Source organism: Ochlerotatus camptorhynchus, unplaced genomic scaffold, assembly GCF_037179485.1.
Source record: "Ochlerotatus camptorhynchus isolate MF236.1 unplaced genomic scaffold, CSIRO-AGI_Acam_v1.1 ptg000344l, whole genome shotgun sequence".
NCBI classification, from domain to species: Eukaryota; Metazoa; Arthropoda; class Insecta; order Diptera; family Culicidae; genus Ochlerotatus; species Ochlerotatus camptorhynchus.
This window is the reverse complement of record NW_027040832.1, coordinates 622023-641379: the sequence shown is the minus strand read 5'-3', so window position 1 is coordinate 641379 and position 19357 is coordinate 622023. Positions and strand designations below refer to the sequence as shown.

The window sequence follows — 19357 nt, the reverse complement described above, 5'->3', positions numbered from 1 at the left end:
ACCTACTGGGGCAAATTCAAATCGAAACAGATCACGCCTCCCTACCTCCCGAGCCAGTAGCAGTATTGTATGCGTATAAGCTGCTTTTGCTACTCGTGCCTCGTTTTCACGTGTTGATGATATATTTATATAGGTACCTACTTCTTTATAGTGCACCACTTTCCGACAGAGAGTATATGTTTCTGCATTTGAGCGAACTGTCAGACTCACAGTCTCGATAGAGTACTCACTGCGAAAACATCGCTACATAATTTCGCGAAGGCAGCAGCAGAATCGCCTGATTATAAACATTTCAAAGCGAGTTTCACATCCAAAATTTAAGTCGATTTCGATTTAATTTTTTTACATTCCATGATTCTGGTTCTTGTTGGCAGAGAATATGACACAGTGAGCTTCAAACAGACCTACGCAACAGGTAAAAGCAACTGAGTGCAGCATAGAGGCAGCTTTCAGTCATTGCCATAATCAGCACCAGGATGACGGTGAACAACATTCTCTGGTTTCGCCATGGTCTCAGGTTACATGACAACCCAAGCCTACTTGAGGCGCTACGCAACGATGGCAGCACATCGGAATCGGTTCGGTTGTATCCAATTTTCATCTTCGACGGAGAAAGTGCTGGTGAGTGGTATTTTATGATCTATTTAGACACAACCAATTATCAAAGCTGTCTTGCGAAGTTACTGTGTGTTGTTAATTATAATCGTTAATTATAATCGTACCAAGGAAAGCAAACTGTGACTGATAATAAGAAGTAATATCATTTGTACCTTTTTTGACAGGAACGAAAGTGGTCGGCTACAATCGGATGAAGTTTTTGCTCGAATCGTTAGCTGATCTTGACCGTCAGTTGCGTGAAATTGGCGGCCAGTTGTATATATTTAGGGGCAATGCGACTAACGTGATGCGGAGATTGTTTGAGGAACTGAATATTCGAAAACTGTGCTACGAGCAGGACTGTGAACCCATCTGGAAGGAACGGGACGATGGAATTGTGAATCTCTGTAAAACGATGGATGTGAAGTGCGTCGAGAAGGTATCGCATACGCTGTGGGACCCGGAGCAGGTCATTCGAACCAATGGCGGAATTCCACCGCTAACGTACCAGATGTTTTTGGTGAGTATATATTGATTGTTTCGAACCGTTCTCGTATACATGATATCTATTTGTTGATCTCCTGAATCGTTATTAATTACCAGCTGCGATTGGAATGATCTTGACTCACGACATAACTTTTGATGTCTGTGTTAGGAAAATTTACTAATGTAACTTTCATAGAACTGCATTCAACGTTAAGATTTTTGTATTAGGCTTATTCTTTAGGGGACATACAGTTATGTTATCTTTCGTTCAGTGTACATATTTAGATTTTTTTTTTTTGCCGAGATGGGCACCACTGAGCAGCTCGGCCTTTTAGTTTGCCAGATATCAGTGAAAAACTTGCCAAGATTCAGCAAACAAACGGGAATTTTGCCGAGATCTCAGCTAACAAACATAAGTTTTGATGAATCTCAGCAAGTTTTTCACTGAGAACCACCAAAATAAAATGTTGAGCTGCTCTGTGGTGCCCATCTCAGCAAAAATCTTAATCTAAAATTAACCCGATGAAGACTGTCATCTCCAGAATCGAACAGATGACGATGATAAAACTGTATTCAGCACTTTTTCTAGAAGACTGAAAAGTTGAAACAAAATTACTAATTCTTTCCCGAAAGTCTACACTTTCTCATGATTTTGGTACTGTTCTAAAGATCTATTCTTCTTCTTCAATAAAGTTGGGCCTTATTACGGGTGACACTACACGGTGATAAGGAAGTGATACTCAGAATAAGAGCCATGATTGCCGTACAAATCAAATGGAAATCACTTCACCGTGACGACAAGTGACAAGCTTTCACCGTGAAGTGACATCCGTAATAAGCCCCGTTGTATCTGCATTTCTCATAATTTTTAAAAGTTCCTGTAATTTTTCCCAAGTTAATTGAACTAACTTGAAATTCTTTGGTCTATTCTGAAGCTCCCGCGGTTTTCCTAAAGATTTTGATACTTTCTTGAAGCTCATCAAACTTCCCTTAATATCTCTAAAACTCCCTAAACTTGCCCGAAGTGTTCAGTCCTTCCCCTAAATGTGTTCCGTTAAATTTAATAGAAAATTCTCTTACTTTAGAAAAAAAAATAATGCTCATGGAACTTCCCGCAATTTTCAAACAAAAAATGGGAATATTCCTGATATTCTCGGAATATTTAATAATTCTTCGGCACTTCTCTGAAGTTACAGCAATTAATTATTGGAACTGCTCTAAAGTTCTCAGATCTTCCTCGAAATACTAAAAACATACCTGACAATAGTCTAAAAGCCTGTAAAATTGATTGAATTCCTCTAGACTTCCCTGAAAGTTTTCAAAAACTTGGAACTACTGTAAAGATCCTGCTATTTCCTTAAAGTTAATTGAACTTCCTTGCGGTTCTCTGAGTTACCCTGATGTCCTCAACGCTATTGAAACTTCCCCGAAATCCTCGGTATTTTCATTCCTTTTTCCGAATATTTTCCCAAATATTTTTGAGAACCCCCTAAAGATCTCTAAACTTCTCGATGGTTTCTGCACTTCCGTGAATTTCTCTTAACTTCTGTGAAGTTTCCAAAACATTTCTTAAGTTCTTAACACTTCCGTGACATTCTCTAGACTATCTTTAATTTTTGGAACTCCTACCAGGTTTTTGCTTTGTTTCGTTTTTCAATGAAATTGTCCTAAAGTTCTCAAAATTTACCAGAAGTTCTCGAAATTTCCTTGAATTCCCCACAAACTTTCTAATAATCCTGGAACTGGAAGTTACTGGAACTACCCTGAAACTCTTTGATCTACACTGAATTTTTAGAAATTTTACCTACAAAATGATCTTAAAATTTCCCGTAGTTCTGGAGGTTCCTGAAGTTCTCAGAACTATCCTTAAGTTTTCGGAATTGCCTTTAAGTTGTTGAAATTTCCATGAAATTCTCAAAACTTATTGAAGGTAATGGAACTATCATAAAGTTTTCAAAATTTACGCCAAATTTTCGGTAATTAAAATTCCCGCAAGTTTCCTGACGTTCATGGAACCCACAACTCCTTTGATGTTTTCTGGAATTTAATCTTGAAACATCTGTAAGGTTTCTGCATTTTTTTCAGAACTAAATTAGGCCTATCGAAAAATTTACAGATGTTCCAAGAATAACTTCCAGAAAACTTCTTAAACTCTCAAGTTCCTTAGTTTTCGGAACTTCCCTAAAGTTCCCATAATTTTACGGATATTTTCGGTGTCCTGAAGTTGCCAGATCTTTTCCGAAGCTATTTGGCGTTTCCAAAAGATCCTTGAACGTACCTGAAGTTTATTGAAGTTCTTAAAAAGTTTCTGGAATTTTCCTGAAGTTAATAGAACTGCCCTAAAATTCTCGGAAGTTACCCTTAAAAATCTTCAACTGTGGAGTTCTGGGGTTTTCTGTAGTTATCGGAACTTCTCTGAATGTTTTTTTCAGGATTTCTTTTAAGTAATTTCCCTGAAATTAATTAAAGTGGCCTTAAGTCCTCTGATACACGCAGAACAAATGACATGAACATCAAATTTAAGTGTGGAATGGAATGTAGCATACAAGCAAGTTTTTTCAGAACTAATATTTTCGTATAAAACCTCCACCAGATGATTTTCTAGCCGCAGTGCATTTGGGGAAACAACCTTTAGACGAAAACTTAGCTAAGAACAAAATTACAAAATTATACAATAAACCTTCCAACGACCATATTACAAAATATTTTCATGCGGAGGATCATTGCAAAGTCTGCATTCCTTAAATGCACGTACCTGTCTTCACAAAAGCACGTAAGCATTCATAAGACGGCCTAATTGAAATCAAACTGCTTGTATTTGAAGAAAGAATTTCATAGCACATTTATAGGCGGAATATTTATCAAACATTTGTTACGAAATTTTTATTATACATAGTAATGACCCGATTTTGTCTACCCCTGCACGCATCAGACTTTTATGTTTCAATCATGTTTGGGGCTGTCCATAAACTACGTAGATAGTTTAGGGGGGGTGACAATTATCCACGGCCCATACAAATTTAAAAAAATTTGTATGGACAATTGTCTACGCAGGGGGAGGGGGGGTCAAGAATCCCAAAAAAACTGTCTACGTAGTTTATGAACAGGCCCTTTATTCATCTGCAAGATGGATGTTTAAGGTGTATGTTGGTGCAATAAGATCACTGAATTTCGTAGCACATTAGAAAAGATTTTCAAAAAGAGGGTTGACAAAATCGGGTCATTACTATATTTTAGTTCCACATTTAAGGGCGCTGACAGTGGTTGAGTGTTAACCGTAACTGCATTCTAGCACAAGTGTGTATGGGTTCAATGTTAGCCGACATCTCTGGGATTTTTCTAAGGCGAAAACATCCCTGGTCGCGTCTTCCTTCGGCTGGGGAGTAAAGCCGTTGGTCCCGTTGATGGATTCGAAAGGTTCCAGGTGTGGAAGTCACATCCCTAGCACTCGATTGCCGTCGGTGATTGATCACCAATTGGCAACCAATGCTTTTCGGTGATTGGCACTCGAATGCAGAACAAAAACCGACTTCAATCTATCCAGCGGGACAAACTTAATGAATTTCAAAGTTGATACGTGTTTTGGAATATACCAATAGCGTACCTTCAAGAATTTTGAACGTACCTCAAAGCTTCCCAGAAAACCCGTGTCCCGCTGGATAGACAAACGATTTTGGAAATGACCGCGTGGATCGGCCAGATTTCCACGGAACTGTGATGTACCAAATGCGTATTTTACGAATCTATAATTCATTTTTAACGTACCTCTCATTTTCACTTAATTGCTTATACTAAACTATTTAAACCGGTTTATATATTAATTGGATTCCTCGGAAAATTTTAGCCCTATTTCATTTAAAAAACTTTATACCTAAATGCATTTTAGCCAATTTGAAGACAAAAAACAACAAGGGACAGCCCTACCGGGTTGTACGCAATGATGACGTAGGACTACGTGGTCTTATATAATAAATTTAATTTGTTAACTGCAGCAGGAGCTGGTGTTTTGTGTAGGAATATGAATTTGAACGGGGTTCTCTCTGTTTATACTCTTTAGTATGACACGCTTGACATAAATGGACCACAGCGACTCATGAAGAGCTACTGATTCCGATAAATAGCGGTGCGGCTTCTTCTCCTTCTATGGATGCTCACGTGGGTTGCAGCTTGCTGCTTGCAGGCAGCCTTTCGATTTCTGGAGAACAATGTTCAACGCCACACGCCGAAAGCACTGATGCTGCTGCTGCTGGCCGGCGACCGGACACCACCACACATGGTGATTGAAACTGAATCCGATCAGCAGTTGTGGGCAGCCTTTTTTTTTTTTTTTTTTTTTTAACTTTTTATTTGTTCCAAATTTAAAATAAATTACATTTCATTTTTAACCTAGGTGCTCCAGTTACTACAGTAACTTACCAGCCTTAATTGTTATGATATATATCTAAGTGTTTTTACATTGTTCCTGTCTTGGCAATTCAGTATTTTAAACAGGTTTTTTAAACCTGCATGTCAGTATAACAATTGATAGCTTAAAACTAAATAACTAAAACTAAATCTTATCTAAGTATAAAGGGAATTAATCGTTGCAATTGAGGATTGTAACGATTTTTGCCGGAAATTATTAATTATTTTGTTGGACATTTGTGCTAAAGTCTCAACATTCGAAATTCTATGTACTTCGGTAGTACTGTACCAGGGAGGCAACTTCAAAATCATCTTCAGAATTTTGTTCTGAATCCTTTGAAGTGCTTTTTTCCTGGTCGTGCAACAACTAGACCATATTGGCACAGCGTAAAGCATGGCCGGTCTAAAAACTTGTTTAAATATTAGAAGTTTATTCGTCAGGCAAAGTTTGGATTTCCTGTTAATAAGAGGATACAAACATTTTATATATTTGTTACATTTGGCTTGAATGCCCTCAATGTGATCTTTAAAAGTTAATTTTTGGTCAAGTACTAATCCAAGATATTTCACTTGGTTTGACCAGGAAATTGGATCTCCGTTCATAGTGACTATGTGACTACTACTAGGTTTCAAAAAGGAAGCCCTGGGCTTATGTGGAAATATTATAAGTTGAGTTTTGGAAGCGTTGGGAGAAATCTTCCATTTTTGTAAATAAGAAGAGAAAATATCTAAACTTTTCTGAAGTCTGCTGCAAATAACACGAAGACTTCTTCCTTTAGCGGAAATGCCTGTGTCATCAGCGAACAAAGATTTGTGGCAACCCTGAGGCAAATCAGGGAGGTCCGAAGTGAAAATGTTATACAATATAGGCCCAAGAATGCTACCCTGAGGAACTCCTGCTCTAACAGGTAGTCGACTAGATTTGGAATTTTGATAATTTACCTGCAGAGTTCTGTCAGTTAAATAATTTTGAACTAATTTCATAATGTAAAGTGGAAAATTAAACTTTTTCAATTTAGCAATCAAACCTTCATGCCAAACACTGTCGAATGCTTTTTCTATGTCTAGAAGAGCAACTCCAGTTGAGTGGCCTTCCGATTTGTTTGAACGAATTAAATTGGTAACTCTTAAGAGTTGATGAGTAGTTGAATGCCCATGGCGAAATCCAAACTGCTCATCTGCAAAAATTGAATTCGTATTGATGTGAAGCAGCATTCTATTCAAAATTATTTTTTCAAAAAGTTTACTTATTGAAGAAAGCAAACTTATTGGACGGTAGCTAGAAGCTTCAGCTGGATTTTTATCCGGCTTCAAAATTGGAACAACTTTTGCATTTTTCCATTTATCAGGAAAGTATGCCAAATGGAAACATCTGTTAAATAATTTTACCAGGAAAGACAAGGTACTCTCTGGGAGTTTTTTGATGAGGATATAGAAAATTCCATCATCACCTGGAGCTTTCATATTTTGAAATTTTTTAGTTATAGACCTTACTTCGTCCAAATCAGTCCCCCAGGAATCATCAAAAATATTTTCCCGAGAGAAAATATTCCGAAAATCCCGAGCAACCCGATTCTCAATAGGACTAGTAAGACCCAAACTGAAATTATGGGAACTCTCGAATTGCTTAGCAAGTTTCTGAGCTTTTTCCAAATTTGTGATCAAAATTTTACCACCTTCTTTAAGCGCTGGAATAGGCTTTTGAGGTTTTTTCAAAATTTTTGTGAGTTTCCAAAAGGGTTTGGAACTCGGGTCTAATTTAGAAATATTATTTTCAAAAGTTTTGTTCCTCAGGGCAGAGAATCGCTTTTTAATTTGTTTTTGTAAATCCCGCCAGATAACTTTCATGGCAGGATCACGTGTTCTTTGATATTGTCTCCTACGGACATTTTTAAGACGGATCAAGAGATGAAGATCATCGTCTATTATAATTGAATCGAATTTAACCTCGCATTTTGGTACTGAGGCAGCTCTTGCTTCAACTATAGAAGTAGTCAGAGATTCAAGAGCATAATTAATTTCATCTTTGGTTTGCAAAGGAATGTTTGGATCGAAGTTATATTCCATAAATGTTCGATACTGCTCCCAATCAGCTCTATGGTAATTGAAAGTAGAGCTGTTGGGATTACAAATTATTTCTTGGGATATTTCAAAAGTTACTGGAAGGTGATCAGAACCGAAGTCAGCATGGGTAACCAATTGGCTACAAAGTTGACATGAATCAGTTAAGACCAAATCAATAGTGGAGGGATTTCTTGCAGAAGAAAAGCATGTTGGGCTGTTTGGATATTGAATAGTGTAATAACCTGCAGAACAATCATCAAACAGAATATTACCATTGGAATTGCTTTGAGCATTATTCCATGAGCGATGTTTTGCATTAAAATCACCAATAATGAAGAATTTAGACCTATGACGGGTAAGTTTCTGGAGGTCACCCTTGAGGAAATTCTTTTGCTGGCCTACGCATTGGAATGGCAAATAGGCAGCTATAAACGTAAGTTGTCCAAATTTTGTTTCAACAGAAACTCCCAAAGTTTCAAAAACTTTGGTTTCAAATGAAGAAAGAATTTTATGTTTTATTCGTCTATGAACAATGATGGCAACGCCACCACAGGGTCCATCAAGACGATCATTTCTATAAATCAAGTAATTTGCGTCCTTCTTAACCTTATGGTCAGGTTTAAGGAACGTTTCAGTTATAACGGCAATATGCACGTTATGAACTCTCAAAAAATTAAATAGCTCGTCTTCATTATCTTTAAGAGATCGAGCATTCCAATTTACAATATTTAATGCTTTAAAATCCATTACTGAATTTTAAAGTCATGACAATATTATTTGCAAATTTTACTCCAGTTTGAATAGCATCAAACATGGAGTTAGATTTAAGCATATCAGAAATCATGTCAATTAATGAATTCTGTAAAAATTCCATTTTAGGGACAGTAATGCTTCCTAAGTCAAAATTGTCAAAATTTCCGTTAGAACGTTGGTTAGTATTTTGATTTCTACCCGGTGCAATAGCAGCATAGGTAGCTCCATTAACTCGCTGAACATTGTTAGCAGCGAGGGGAATAGGTACAGATGAAACATTTGAAGCAGGGGTGATATTTGTACCTACGGGTACGAATGTAGAATTTGTTCCTCGCTGACCGTTGTTAACAGCAGAGGAATTTGTACCTGGTCGGAAACGTGGAGCGTTTTTTACCTGTCGGTTAGAACGAGATTGTAGGATCGCTTTGCGAGTCTTACATTCCCAAAAATTGGATTTGTGGTTTTCACCACAATTTGAACATTTAAATTTCTTAGGATCTTCCTTCACAGGACAGTCGTCCTTTGCGTGAGAGGAATCACCACAATTCATGCATTTAGCTGGCATGTAGCAATTTTTAGTTCCGTGACCCCACCCCTGGCACTTACGGCACTGAGTGAGGTTTTGGAAATTTCCTCCAGTCTTCCTGAAGTGTTCCCACTTCACTCGGACATGGAGCATAAGGCTAGCTTTTTCTAAGGCCTTAAGGTTGTTTAGTTCACTAGACTTGAAGTGAACTAAATAAAAATCATTAGAAATCCCGTTGCGCGAATCGCCAGGACGGGATTTCATTTTCATTTTGATTACTTGGAGTGGCACAACTCCAAGTAATTTTGCCAGTTCATCTTTGATCTGATCCAGGGATTCACCACTGGGCAGTCCTTTCATGACAACCTTGAACACACGTTCAGTTTTGGTGTCGTAAGTAAAAAAAATGTGCTTCTTCTCAGTAAAATACTTGAGAAGACATTTAAATCCGTCCAAGGTTTCAGCCAATACACGGCATTCACCCCGACGTCCAATTTGTAGTGAAAACTTAACTTTTACGAAATTCAAAAGTTCCATGCGAAGAGCATGGAAATCGGTAGTGGTTATCACAATAGGGGGAATCTTTTCCTTCTTGGCATTAAGCCGGGAAAGTTTACTAGAATTTTTCTTGGATGATGGATCATTCTCATCATCCGTGAGCAAATCAAATTGATTACTCAAATTAATTTCTTCAGAAGGGGGGTCAAGAGTTTGCCCCTTTCTTTTGCGTTTAGGCGCCATGGCGGCAGTAATTTTTTTATCCAAATCGACTTCCAAGCAGATTACTATAAGAATCTGAAGGATCGAAGAGGAATTTTCCAAATCGATATCCAAGAAGGATTACCTCGGGTAGGGTCCAAACAAGGATCGAAGAGGAATAAGAGGAGTTGAACAAGGTAGAAAATTTTTACAGGTTGAGCACTGAAAAGTGCTGTTTAAATTTGTTGTAGCTTTAGGTAGTAGTAACACTTCCTTAAGCAAAAAGCAAATAGATCCGCACGGCAAGAGAGCACGATGCGGACTGTTGTGGGCAGCCTTGATAACTAGCTGCTAACCACCACTCACCACAAGGTGATAGAATAAACCGTGAGACCGGATGGAATTCAGCTTTGAAATCTGTGTTAGGGAAATCGCTTTTCGTAGGCAATCGGTGATAATTTTAATTATCATAGCAACAGTTGCACATTCGTGTAATTTTCAATAGCGACATTTTGAAAAATGATGAAGTCTTAAATTTAACAGAAGCTTTGAAATATTTCTGATCGATTGGTGATAAAATTATTGAAATTGGACCAGGGGCACCTGAGTTATTAACGTTCAAAATCTTTCATAATTGTGTAACATGTTCCATTATTGGTTTTCACAAAGTGTACCCCCATATTGAAATCACAGACGTAGTCCTACACACTTAGATTTTTTCGCCGAGATGGGCACCACTGAGTGCTCCGTAACCATCTCGGCAAACAGAAAATTTACCGAGGATCTCGGTAATCATAAAATTCACGGTTTTAAATTTTTGCCGAAAATCTCAGTAAAAAAACAACTGATTGCTCGGCAAAAGCATACCTACGGTAAAAAACATACTGAATCTCGGCATTTTTTTCCAATTTTGTTTACTTGCGTTAAAGAATAAGAACACAAATAAATAATAAGATTTTCATGTGGAAAATAGTTGCAAATAAGAAACACTGCAATGGGATTATCATTTTGTAAATCTATTAAAGTCCATAAAAATGCATCACATGAAGTTGATGAAGTTGTTGCCGGTAGTGCTCATTTGGTTAATTTTAATGCAACATGGATAAAAAAGCCAAAAAATAGCTTATCAGACGGCAAACATGCTACTCTGTAAACCGTAAACGCTTTACAGAGCAGCACGATCGCCTGCAATACATCCGGACCTGTTCCGACGACCACGTTATCAAAATAACGTAGCACTCCCCTACCTTGAACTCCTCCCCAACAACTATTATTTGGGGAATTGCTGACGTCGGCATACTCTTGTCGGACTGAAAATTTAAACCAAACAATAATTATTTTCACTCAAACAAAACAGAACAATCTTGATCTCACATTAATCCATTGGATTATACCATGGAGTGGGTTCATCTTTCGTAGGTTCGGATCCTGCTTCCTCGAGCGTTTTAGTCCACGTTTTGGGTTTTTTAAAGTTGTTTTCAATGCAAAAAGACACAGACAACAATTAACTTCTGATCTACTGAAAATGGCGGGTGAAAAAAAGTGACAGCTGTATTACCGAAATTCGGCAATGGATGAGGCCAATAACGAAATCTCAGTAAACGGGATTGCTGATGTCGGTATTATTTCTATTTACGGATGTGCTCAGCGAATTACTTTGCGAATTTCGGAAATGTTTTTGGTCAATCTCGGGAAAAATATTTTTGTTGCCGAAATATCAGTAAAATTAAAAATTGCCGTGTCAGCTCAGTATTTTTTTCTACTGATCTCGCGAATCTGTTTTAAGTGTGTACGTCAAAACAGTTTTTATTTTTTATTTAACTGTTTTGTTTGTATTACTTCTGCGTGAAGTTTACGAATTAAATACATAGTTGAAGATGTTAATTTCAAATAACAGACTAAAGTGCAGTGTGAAAATTGTTGGGCCTATTCTGCGCGGCGTGTGAGGTGAGGTGACAGTGAAGTGATGGTGAAATGACCATATGATTTGCACGGAGAGTCACCTCACCCGATGTGAAAATTGTCACTTCACAAGTGACAGCGTGTCACCTCACCTCACACGCTACGCAGAATAGGCCAATGTATATAGAGTAGAAAGCGAGCAAGGACAATTTTGAGGAAGGTACGAATCGGGTTGATCATCTCTCTTTACCAAACTCCCCAGTTGGAGAGGGATGGTGAGGGGTATTCCCCCGCCACCACTGGCAAAAAGAGATGATCACCGATTTGCTCATGTACCGACGATATGTTTGAAACAGTTCTATCGATTGTACCGCACTCAAGTTATCTGAAGCGAAGTCGAAAGTTTGGAAATTGCAGCTATTGTTATCGTCGATTTGACGATCTCGAGGAGACACGGTGCTGCTACTGTTCCTTTCAACCAATGACATTAATTGATGGTAAGCTCCCATCTAGAGTTATGTATTTTAACTATTTTGTTTGTATTACTTCTGCGTGAAGTTGACGATTTACATAGTTGAAGATGATAATTTCAAATAATTAGTATGTTATGTAATGTGGTAATTTTTATACGATAGATGAGGAGAGGATACCCCTCACCATCTCTCTCTCCAACGGGGGAGTTTGGTAAAGAGAGATGATTAACCCGATTTGTACCTTCCTCAAAGTTGTCTTTGCTCACTTTCTTCTCTCTATATGCAATTTTCACACTGCCGTACTCTAACGGAACTATCAACTCTATAATTTCATCTCTTGTCAAAATTTGTATTACGGTTAAACGACGACTTTAAGTCTTTGGAATAAATAGACGAAACTGAGAAGCACAGCACATATGATCGGCAAGACTTGTGTGTGTAAGAAAGTATGCTAAAAAAAGCTACGGCAACCCACAATTCCCATTCCCATGCTGATGGTAGCTGTCACCCTTGCGTCGGTAGCATTGGTACTCAGTACGGAAAACCAGGGGACTGGAATCCCTATATCTATTCTATACGTTTGACAGTAGGCAACCGCGGGCCTTATTTAAATACGACTTGCCTGACGCATATATGGGGAAAAATTGATGGAAAATCATGTTAGAAGCCGAAGGACAAGAGCGACTGAGAGCATTAAAAACATGGCCGCCAGTTAGGCCCCTGTGGAAAACAAACCGACGCAAAACAAATCAAAAAGAAAATTGTGGAATTTTGACGTCTTCAGAAAAGTTGTTTATTTCGTAAATATGATTATCTTTGCTCAAGATGTCAAGTCTCTAAAATGTTAGAGTGAAAAGTTTGATATTGGCGCCATCTATGCGGAAGCCCACAACACGTAATAAGGAATATGGTCCGAGATGTTGGCGTAGAATACTGTCAAACGCTATAGATATTTACAGGGTTGCCAGACCCCTGTTTTCAAACTATCTGTTTCTGTTATAAAATCATAAAATGGACCTCATTATAATAAGAAACATTGCTGAAGACATCAAGTCTCCGAAATGCTTTGTTTGTGGATTTTCCTATCTTTCTTCTGAGCATTTTACGGCAGACTACAGTGGGTTGGACTAGAGTGCCTGTAGTAGTACAGGCACTCTAGTTCAACCCACTGTAGTCTGCCGTAAAATGCTCTCCAGCTTACTAATAGCTGTCGTAACCTTGCTTATTATTGTCGGTGGTGTCGAAGCTTTCATTATTTCAAAATCCACTTGCTATTCTATATATTATATAACACCACTTTACAACCGCTAAAAATTCTGCTACAACTTTCACGAACTTTAGCAATCCTCATTGGACCAACAATTTTTTTTTATCAATACTGGCCAATCGTGAAAATCGTAAAGTAAAAGCTATTTTTTCCCATTCGTAATGAAAAATCCCCTGTTTTTCAGCACACCGTCAACATAATCGGCAAACCACCACGACCCGTCGCCGCACCTAGTTTCGAATTCGTAGAGTTCGGTACAGTACCGTCGATTCTTGCGCAGGAATTAAAGCTCCAAGCCCGCAATCTTACTCCAGAGGATTTTGGCATTTACTATGACGGTAATCCGGACATCTCCCACATACAATGGATCGGAGGGGAAACCAAAGCGCTCGAATGTCTAGGTCGCCGGCTGAAACAGGAAGAGGAAGCATTCCTCGGTGGATACTTTCTGCCCACCCAAGCCAGACCGGAATTCCTGGGGTCACCCACATCGATGAGTGCTGCACTACGCTTCGGTTGCCTGTCTGTGCGTATGTTCTACTGGTGCCTTCATGATCTGTTCGAAAAGGTTCAAGCCAACAGTGAGTATAAATATCCTGGAGGACATCACATTACTGGCCAGTTGATTTGGCGGGAATATTTCTACACTATGTCGGTGCATAATCCCCATTACAGCGAAATGGAAGCCAATCCGATATGTTTAAATATTCCCTGGTACGAACCTAGGGACGATTCGCTCGATCGCTGGAAGGAAGGTCGCACTGGGTTTCCGTTGATAGATGCCGCTATGCGGCAGTTGTTGGCCGAAGGATGGTTGCATCATATTCTCAGGAACATCACAGCCACGTGAGTTCGTCGTATTGGTCTATTAAAGATTTCCGGTAAACGTAGTTTTTTTTTTCTACTCAGATTTCTGACACGTGGCGCCCTATGGATCAGCTGGGAAGCTGGCGTGCAGCATTTTCTCAAGTACCTGCTTGATGCGGACTGGTCGGTATGTGCTGGGAACTGGATGTGGGTTTCATCGTCTGCATTTGAAAAGCTGTTGGATTCATCCTCGTGTACTTCCCCGATCGCTTTGGCACGTCGCCTCGACCCCAAAGGAGAGTACGTCCGACGCTATCTGCCCGAATTAAAGAACCTACCAACGTTATATGTGTAGGTTTGAGTTCACTAGTCCACCATTTACAGTTAAAATAATCGAATGTGTTCTCCATTGCAGCCACGAACCATGGAAGGCACCGCTGGACGTACAGAGAGAATTTGGTTGCATAGTCGGTACAGACTATCCAGCACCGATGATTAATTTGGCGGAAGCTAGCAGACGGAATGCAAACACCATGAACAGTATCCGTCAGAAGTTAATTGAACGAGGGGGATCCACTCCACCCCACTGTCGTCCCTCGGATGCCGATGAGATTCGAAACTTCTTCTGGCTACCCGAGGATGTCGTTGCGGACTGTTAAATGGGCACTTACATAACAAATTGTTGTCTAATCTGTTTTATTAATGTAATAGAATGCTAGTGATGTCAATTGAAAAAGGTAGCCATAATCAACGAGAAAGAGCTTATTTATGAACGGTTAGGATAAGATATGATACAAAGACGTTTATATTTTTTGGTGGAGAATTCGAGCGGTTTTATAATTTGATTAGTGTTGAATTTTACACTACATACATAGCCAACTAATTACGTAAATAAATCAACCTAGCTAGTCAGTTATTTTTAGAGAAACTAGTAAGAGTTAATGGGACGGAATCGGAAACAGAGATAAACTCCATTGTGACGAAACCAAAAGCGAAGTGAAATGATTTTAACCGTAAGTTTTTCAGTTGACCCACACAAATCTAAACGACACTTCATTCATATTAACGGGGTTCATTTTTAATTTGAACTTCTAGTAAGCCTATGAGCATCAGAAAAGCGTGTTTCTGGTAACCTTATTTGCTGTTTTGTTATGCGTTCCGTTTCACAATGTTCCATTTCGCTTCACTCCATTCCACTAGCTAAATGACATTTGAGCAATTTTTAGTTTGCACGACGTGCAGATTAGCGGGGTTCAAATTAAAAAAAAGATTAAAAACGGTCAGATTACCTGGGGTCCACGGTACTCTCTTAAAAGTGTCTGTAACCGGTTTAATAAAAAACTTTAGGTAACTGGACGAATTTTATCTTTTATTTCAGTGCACAAAAATATATGAAACAGAAATCAAGTCATCGATTCCGCCTCAGCTGGTGACTAGAAGAGCGTGATTTAAATAAGAAAGCGTAGAGCTGCTATTTGGACAGGTATTCGGTGTTTTCTTGTGAAATTTTCTTATAAATGAGTGGCCGACAAAACGATTGAGTTGAATTTTGTTTTTTTTTCGTGTTGGGTATTTGATCACTGCGACCAGTACTTAAATCTATTGTGATACTTATATTCCCCGTTTTAATATTGCTTTATCAGCATGTCGTAACACCATTTTATGAAGCAACTGACATAGACTGACCGAAAGCATTTTCCCAGTCAGGTATTACATTTCGAATGAATTGCACTACTTGGCTGGGAACTGAATTCCAAATATCAAAGGGTTCTGTCAGCCCCTTATCCAGAAAAATACGCCTCTTATTGAAGATTGCTGTACAAGAGCATAGCAGGTGTTCAGAGTCTTCTTTTTCTATGCCACATAATCGACACATGTCATCTTGAAGTTTTCCTATTAGCTTCAAGTGATATTTACATGGACAGTGCCCTGTTATTAAACCATACTGAGATCTTTCTTTGATAGTAAAATAATTTTGCTAGTCATTGAAATGCTCGGATTAATAAACCGTTTCGACTGCCTAGCAATGAGAGTGTTGTTCCAATTGGTCTCCACTTTCATTTTTTTCCCATTTCTTGAACTCCATTCTAAGAGAGCAAGCAGGAACTCCACAGAATGGTTCTGGCCCTATAAATTGTTGAGATGATCCAAGCCTAGCTAGTGTGTCGGCTTTCTCATTCCCTTGAATTCCACAGTGACCAGGAACCCAAAATAAGTTCACTTGGTTTTGGCAGGTCAATTTTTGAAGTGACATTGCACATTCCCATACAAGTTTAGAATTACATGTTGGTGATTTCAAAGTATTTAGTGCTGCTTGGCTATCAGACATAATGCAGATATTCGAATGTCTATAATTTCTACGCAAGAAAATTTTAGAACATTCAAGAATTGCTTGGACTTCTGCTTGTAACACGGTAGGCTAGTAGCCCATAGATGTTGAGATATTTATACCTGGACCTGTTACCCCTGCTCCTACACGATTATCCAATCTAGAGCCGTCTGTATAAAAGACAATTGATCCTGGACGAATGTTTGGTCATCCATTGTCCCACAAATCGCGATCCGCATCTGCTACATTGTAAAGACGATCGAAGTGATATTTCTAGATAGAGCTGGAATTAGGGCGAAACAGCCTTTGTAAACAATGACTTCTCTAGATGATTTCTCGAAACTCAAGGCACGCCCACGCAAACCAACATAGCCAACGGGAAGGGGAAGTCTTCCCCTACCCGATGGCGACGTTGATTTGAGTGAGCGAGGCTTTCTAGAAATCATCGAGAGAAGTCATTGTTTACAAAAGCTGTTTCGCCCTAATTCTAGCTCTATCTAGATTTTTTCTTCATCCAATCCTCATCTTGTAATACAATAGAATCAATATTGAACATTTTTAGGATGCTCATATGTCCTCTAAGATCACCTTCAAGGAAGTGCTGTGACCGTCGGATCCTTAATGCACTCCTTTAGGCTTCTAATTGAATAAATTGATGCAACGGAAGCAGATAAAGTAGAGCATCTAGTGCCATACTTGGTGTGCTACTCATTGCACCAGTTATTGAGAGAGTAGCTAGTCTTTGCAGCCTCCCCAGCTTTTTCTGAGCTAATTTTTTATTGGTTTTAGGCCACCAAACCAATGATGCATAGGTTATTCTGGATCTTACAATCTTATCGTCAAATAAATCCAGTGGATCATTTTAGGTTTTAGTCCCCATTTCCTACCAAATGTTTTTTTTACTTATCCAAAGGGCATTTGTTGCTTTACTAATGACTTGCTCTAGATGCGAATTCCAATTTAGTTTGCTGTCAAGAGTAACTCACAGATACTTGACTGTGTTTGAAAGTTCTAAAATTATTCCTTTCAGTTTAATACTATTTATGAACATTTTTTTCTTCGTGTAAATGGTACAATAGTTGTTTTAGATGGATTAATATTCAATCCTTCGCTAGTGCACCACAATGAAATCCAATTTAAAGCAATTTGCATTCTACTTGAAACGATATAGTCATATTTTCCACGTACTAATATGACTATATCATCTGCGAAGCCAATAATCTCGAAGCCCTGTGCTTCCAAGTTTTTGAGAAGATCATCAACTATTAAAGACCACAGTAGAGGTGAAAGAACACCTCCTTGAGGACACCCTTTTACAGCTCTTACTGTTATGGATGAGCTTTCAAGGTTTGCTGAGATTTCTCTTTTGCTAAGCATTTCGTTAATCCAATTAACTATGCTTTTATCGAACTCATGTTCATGTTTTATCAATGAACGCTGCTAGGGAAATGTCTTTTGATTTAAAAGATTTTTCTAGTTTTGTACCCAGCGTATGAAGAGCTGTTACGGTTGATTTACCAGTTTGATATGCAAACTGATATTTATTAAAAGGAATTGTAACTAAAAATACTTTGACTTTATATACTCATCTATTATTTTCTCCACTATCTTCAGCATAATGGAAGATAGGTGCAGCACTAATTCTTTGTACACGTATCTTGCTCCAACTATATCTACGGGACTAGTAAACAAATACCAAAGCTATTCTTATAAATTCTAATATCTCCGGAACCAAAGCAGTGCCAAAATTTCAAAGGGTTTGGTTTTAGCCATCGTTTTTTTGGGGAATAAAAGCTCACTCATGAAAATCAATTACACCAGCAGGTAGAGGAATGTTTCCTCTACTAGCTAGCATTTAAGGAATGGGCTTTTATTCGCGAGAAATCGGCAGCTAAAGCCATTGTTTGCAACGGCAATTACACCCCTATGAAATGTTGGCTCTGAAATAAATGTCCGATCGAGATAAAATTCAATATAATTCTATGGGGCCTCCCTTAGCTCTGTCAGTCTAGAGATGACTGGGTTCGAATCCCGGTCCAGTCTAGGAATTTTTCGGGCTGACTTCGACTTCCCTGGGATAGAATATGATTGTACTTGCCACACAATTATACTAATGCAAAAATGGTACAGGCTTAAAAATCTATCAGTTAACCACTATGGAAGTGCTCAAAGGACCCTAAGTTGAGGATCGGCGTAAAGTCCCAGTAGGGACGTAATTAAGCCAAAGAAGAAGAAGGAAATCAGTTTAAAAGAAACTCAAGGGACAGCCCTATGGGGTTGTACGCAATGGTGACTTATATAATAAACTTAATTTGTTAACTGCAGCAGGAGCTTGTGTTTTGTGTAGGAATAGGAATTAGAGCGGGGTTCTCTCTGTTTATACTCTTTAGTATGACGCGCTTGACATAGATGACCCACAGCGACTCACGAAGAGCTACTGATTCCGATCAATAGCGGTCCGGCTTCTTTCTCCTTCTATTGATGCTCATATGGGCTGCAGCTGGCAGGCAGCCTTTCATTTTTACTGGAGAACAATGTTCAACGCCACGCATCGAAAGCACTGCTGCTGGTGATGATGATGCCGACGAAGGGACACCGCCACACAGGGTGATTGGAACTGAATCCGATCAGCGGTTGTGGGCAGCCTTGTTCATAGCTTGCTGCTTGCGGGGAGCCTTTCGTTATGTACTGGAGAACACCACCACTCACCACGCGGTGATTGAATAAACACCGTTTGGTGAGATCGGATTGAATTCAACTTTGAAATCTGTGTTAAGGAAATCGTTTTTCGCAGGCAATCGGTGATAATTTTAATTATCATAGCAACAGTTGCACATTCGTGCACATTTGATAGCGACATTTTGAAAAATGATAAGCTCTAAATTTTAACAGATGCGTAGGAATATTTCTGATCGATTGGTGATAAATTTATTGAAATTGGCCCAGGGGCAGCTGACTTATTAACGTTCAAAATCTTTCATTATTTTGTTACATGTTCCATGTTTGTTTTTCACAAAGTGTACCCCGATATAGAAATCACAAATCCTACG

General features: G+C 38.8%; 1 protein-coding gene across 1 annotated transcript; it reads left to right on the top strand.

Moving 5' to 3' along the window:
• Positions 1-208: 208 nt before the first annotated feature.
• On the top strand, positions 209-14861 carry cry (cryptochrome). Its single transcript, XM_065231182.1, has 5 exons — positions 209-621; positions 783-1117; positions 13356-14017; positions 14081-14329; positions 14394-14861. Exons 1-5 carry the CDS (start codon positions 477-479, stop codon positions 14635-14637), a joined length of 1635 nt encoding a protein of 544 aa, XP_065087254.1. The 5' UTR covers positions 209-476; the 3' UTR covers positions 14638-14861.
• The last annotated feature ends 4496 nt before the right edge of the window (positions 14862-19357 follow it).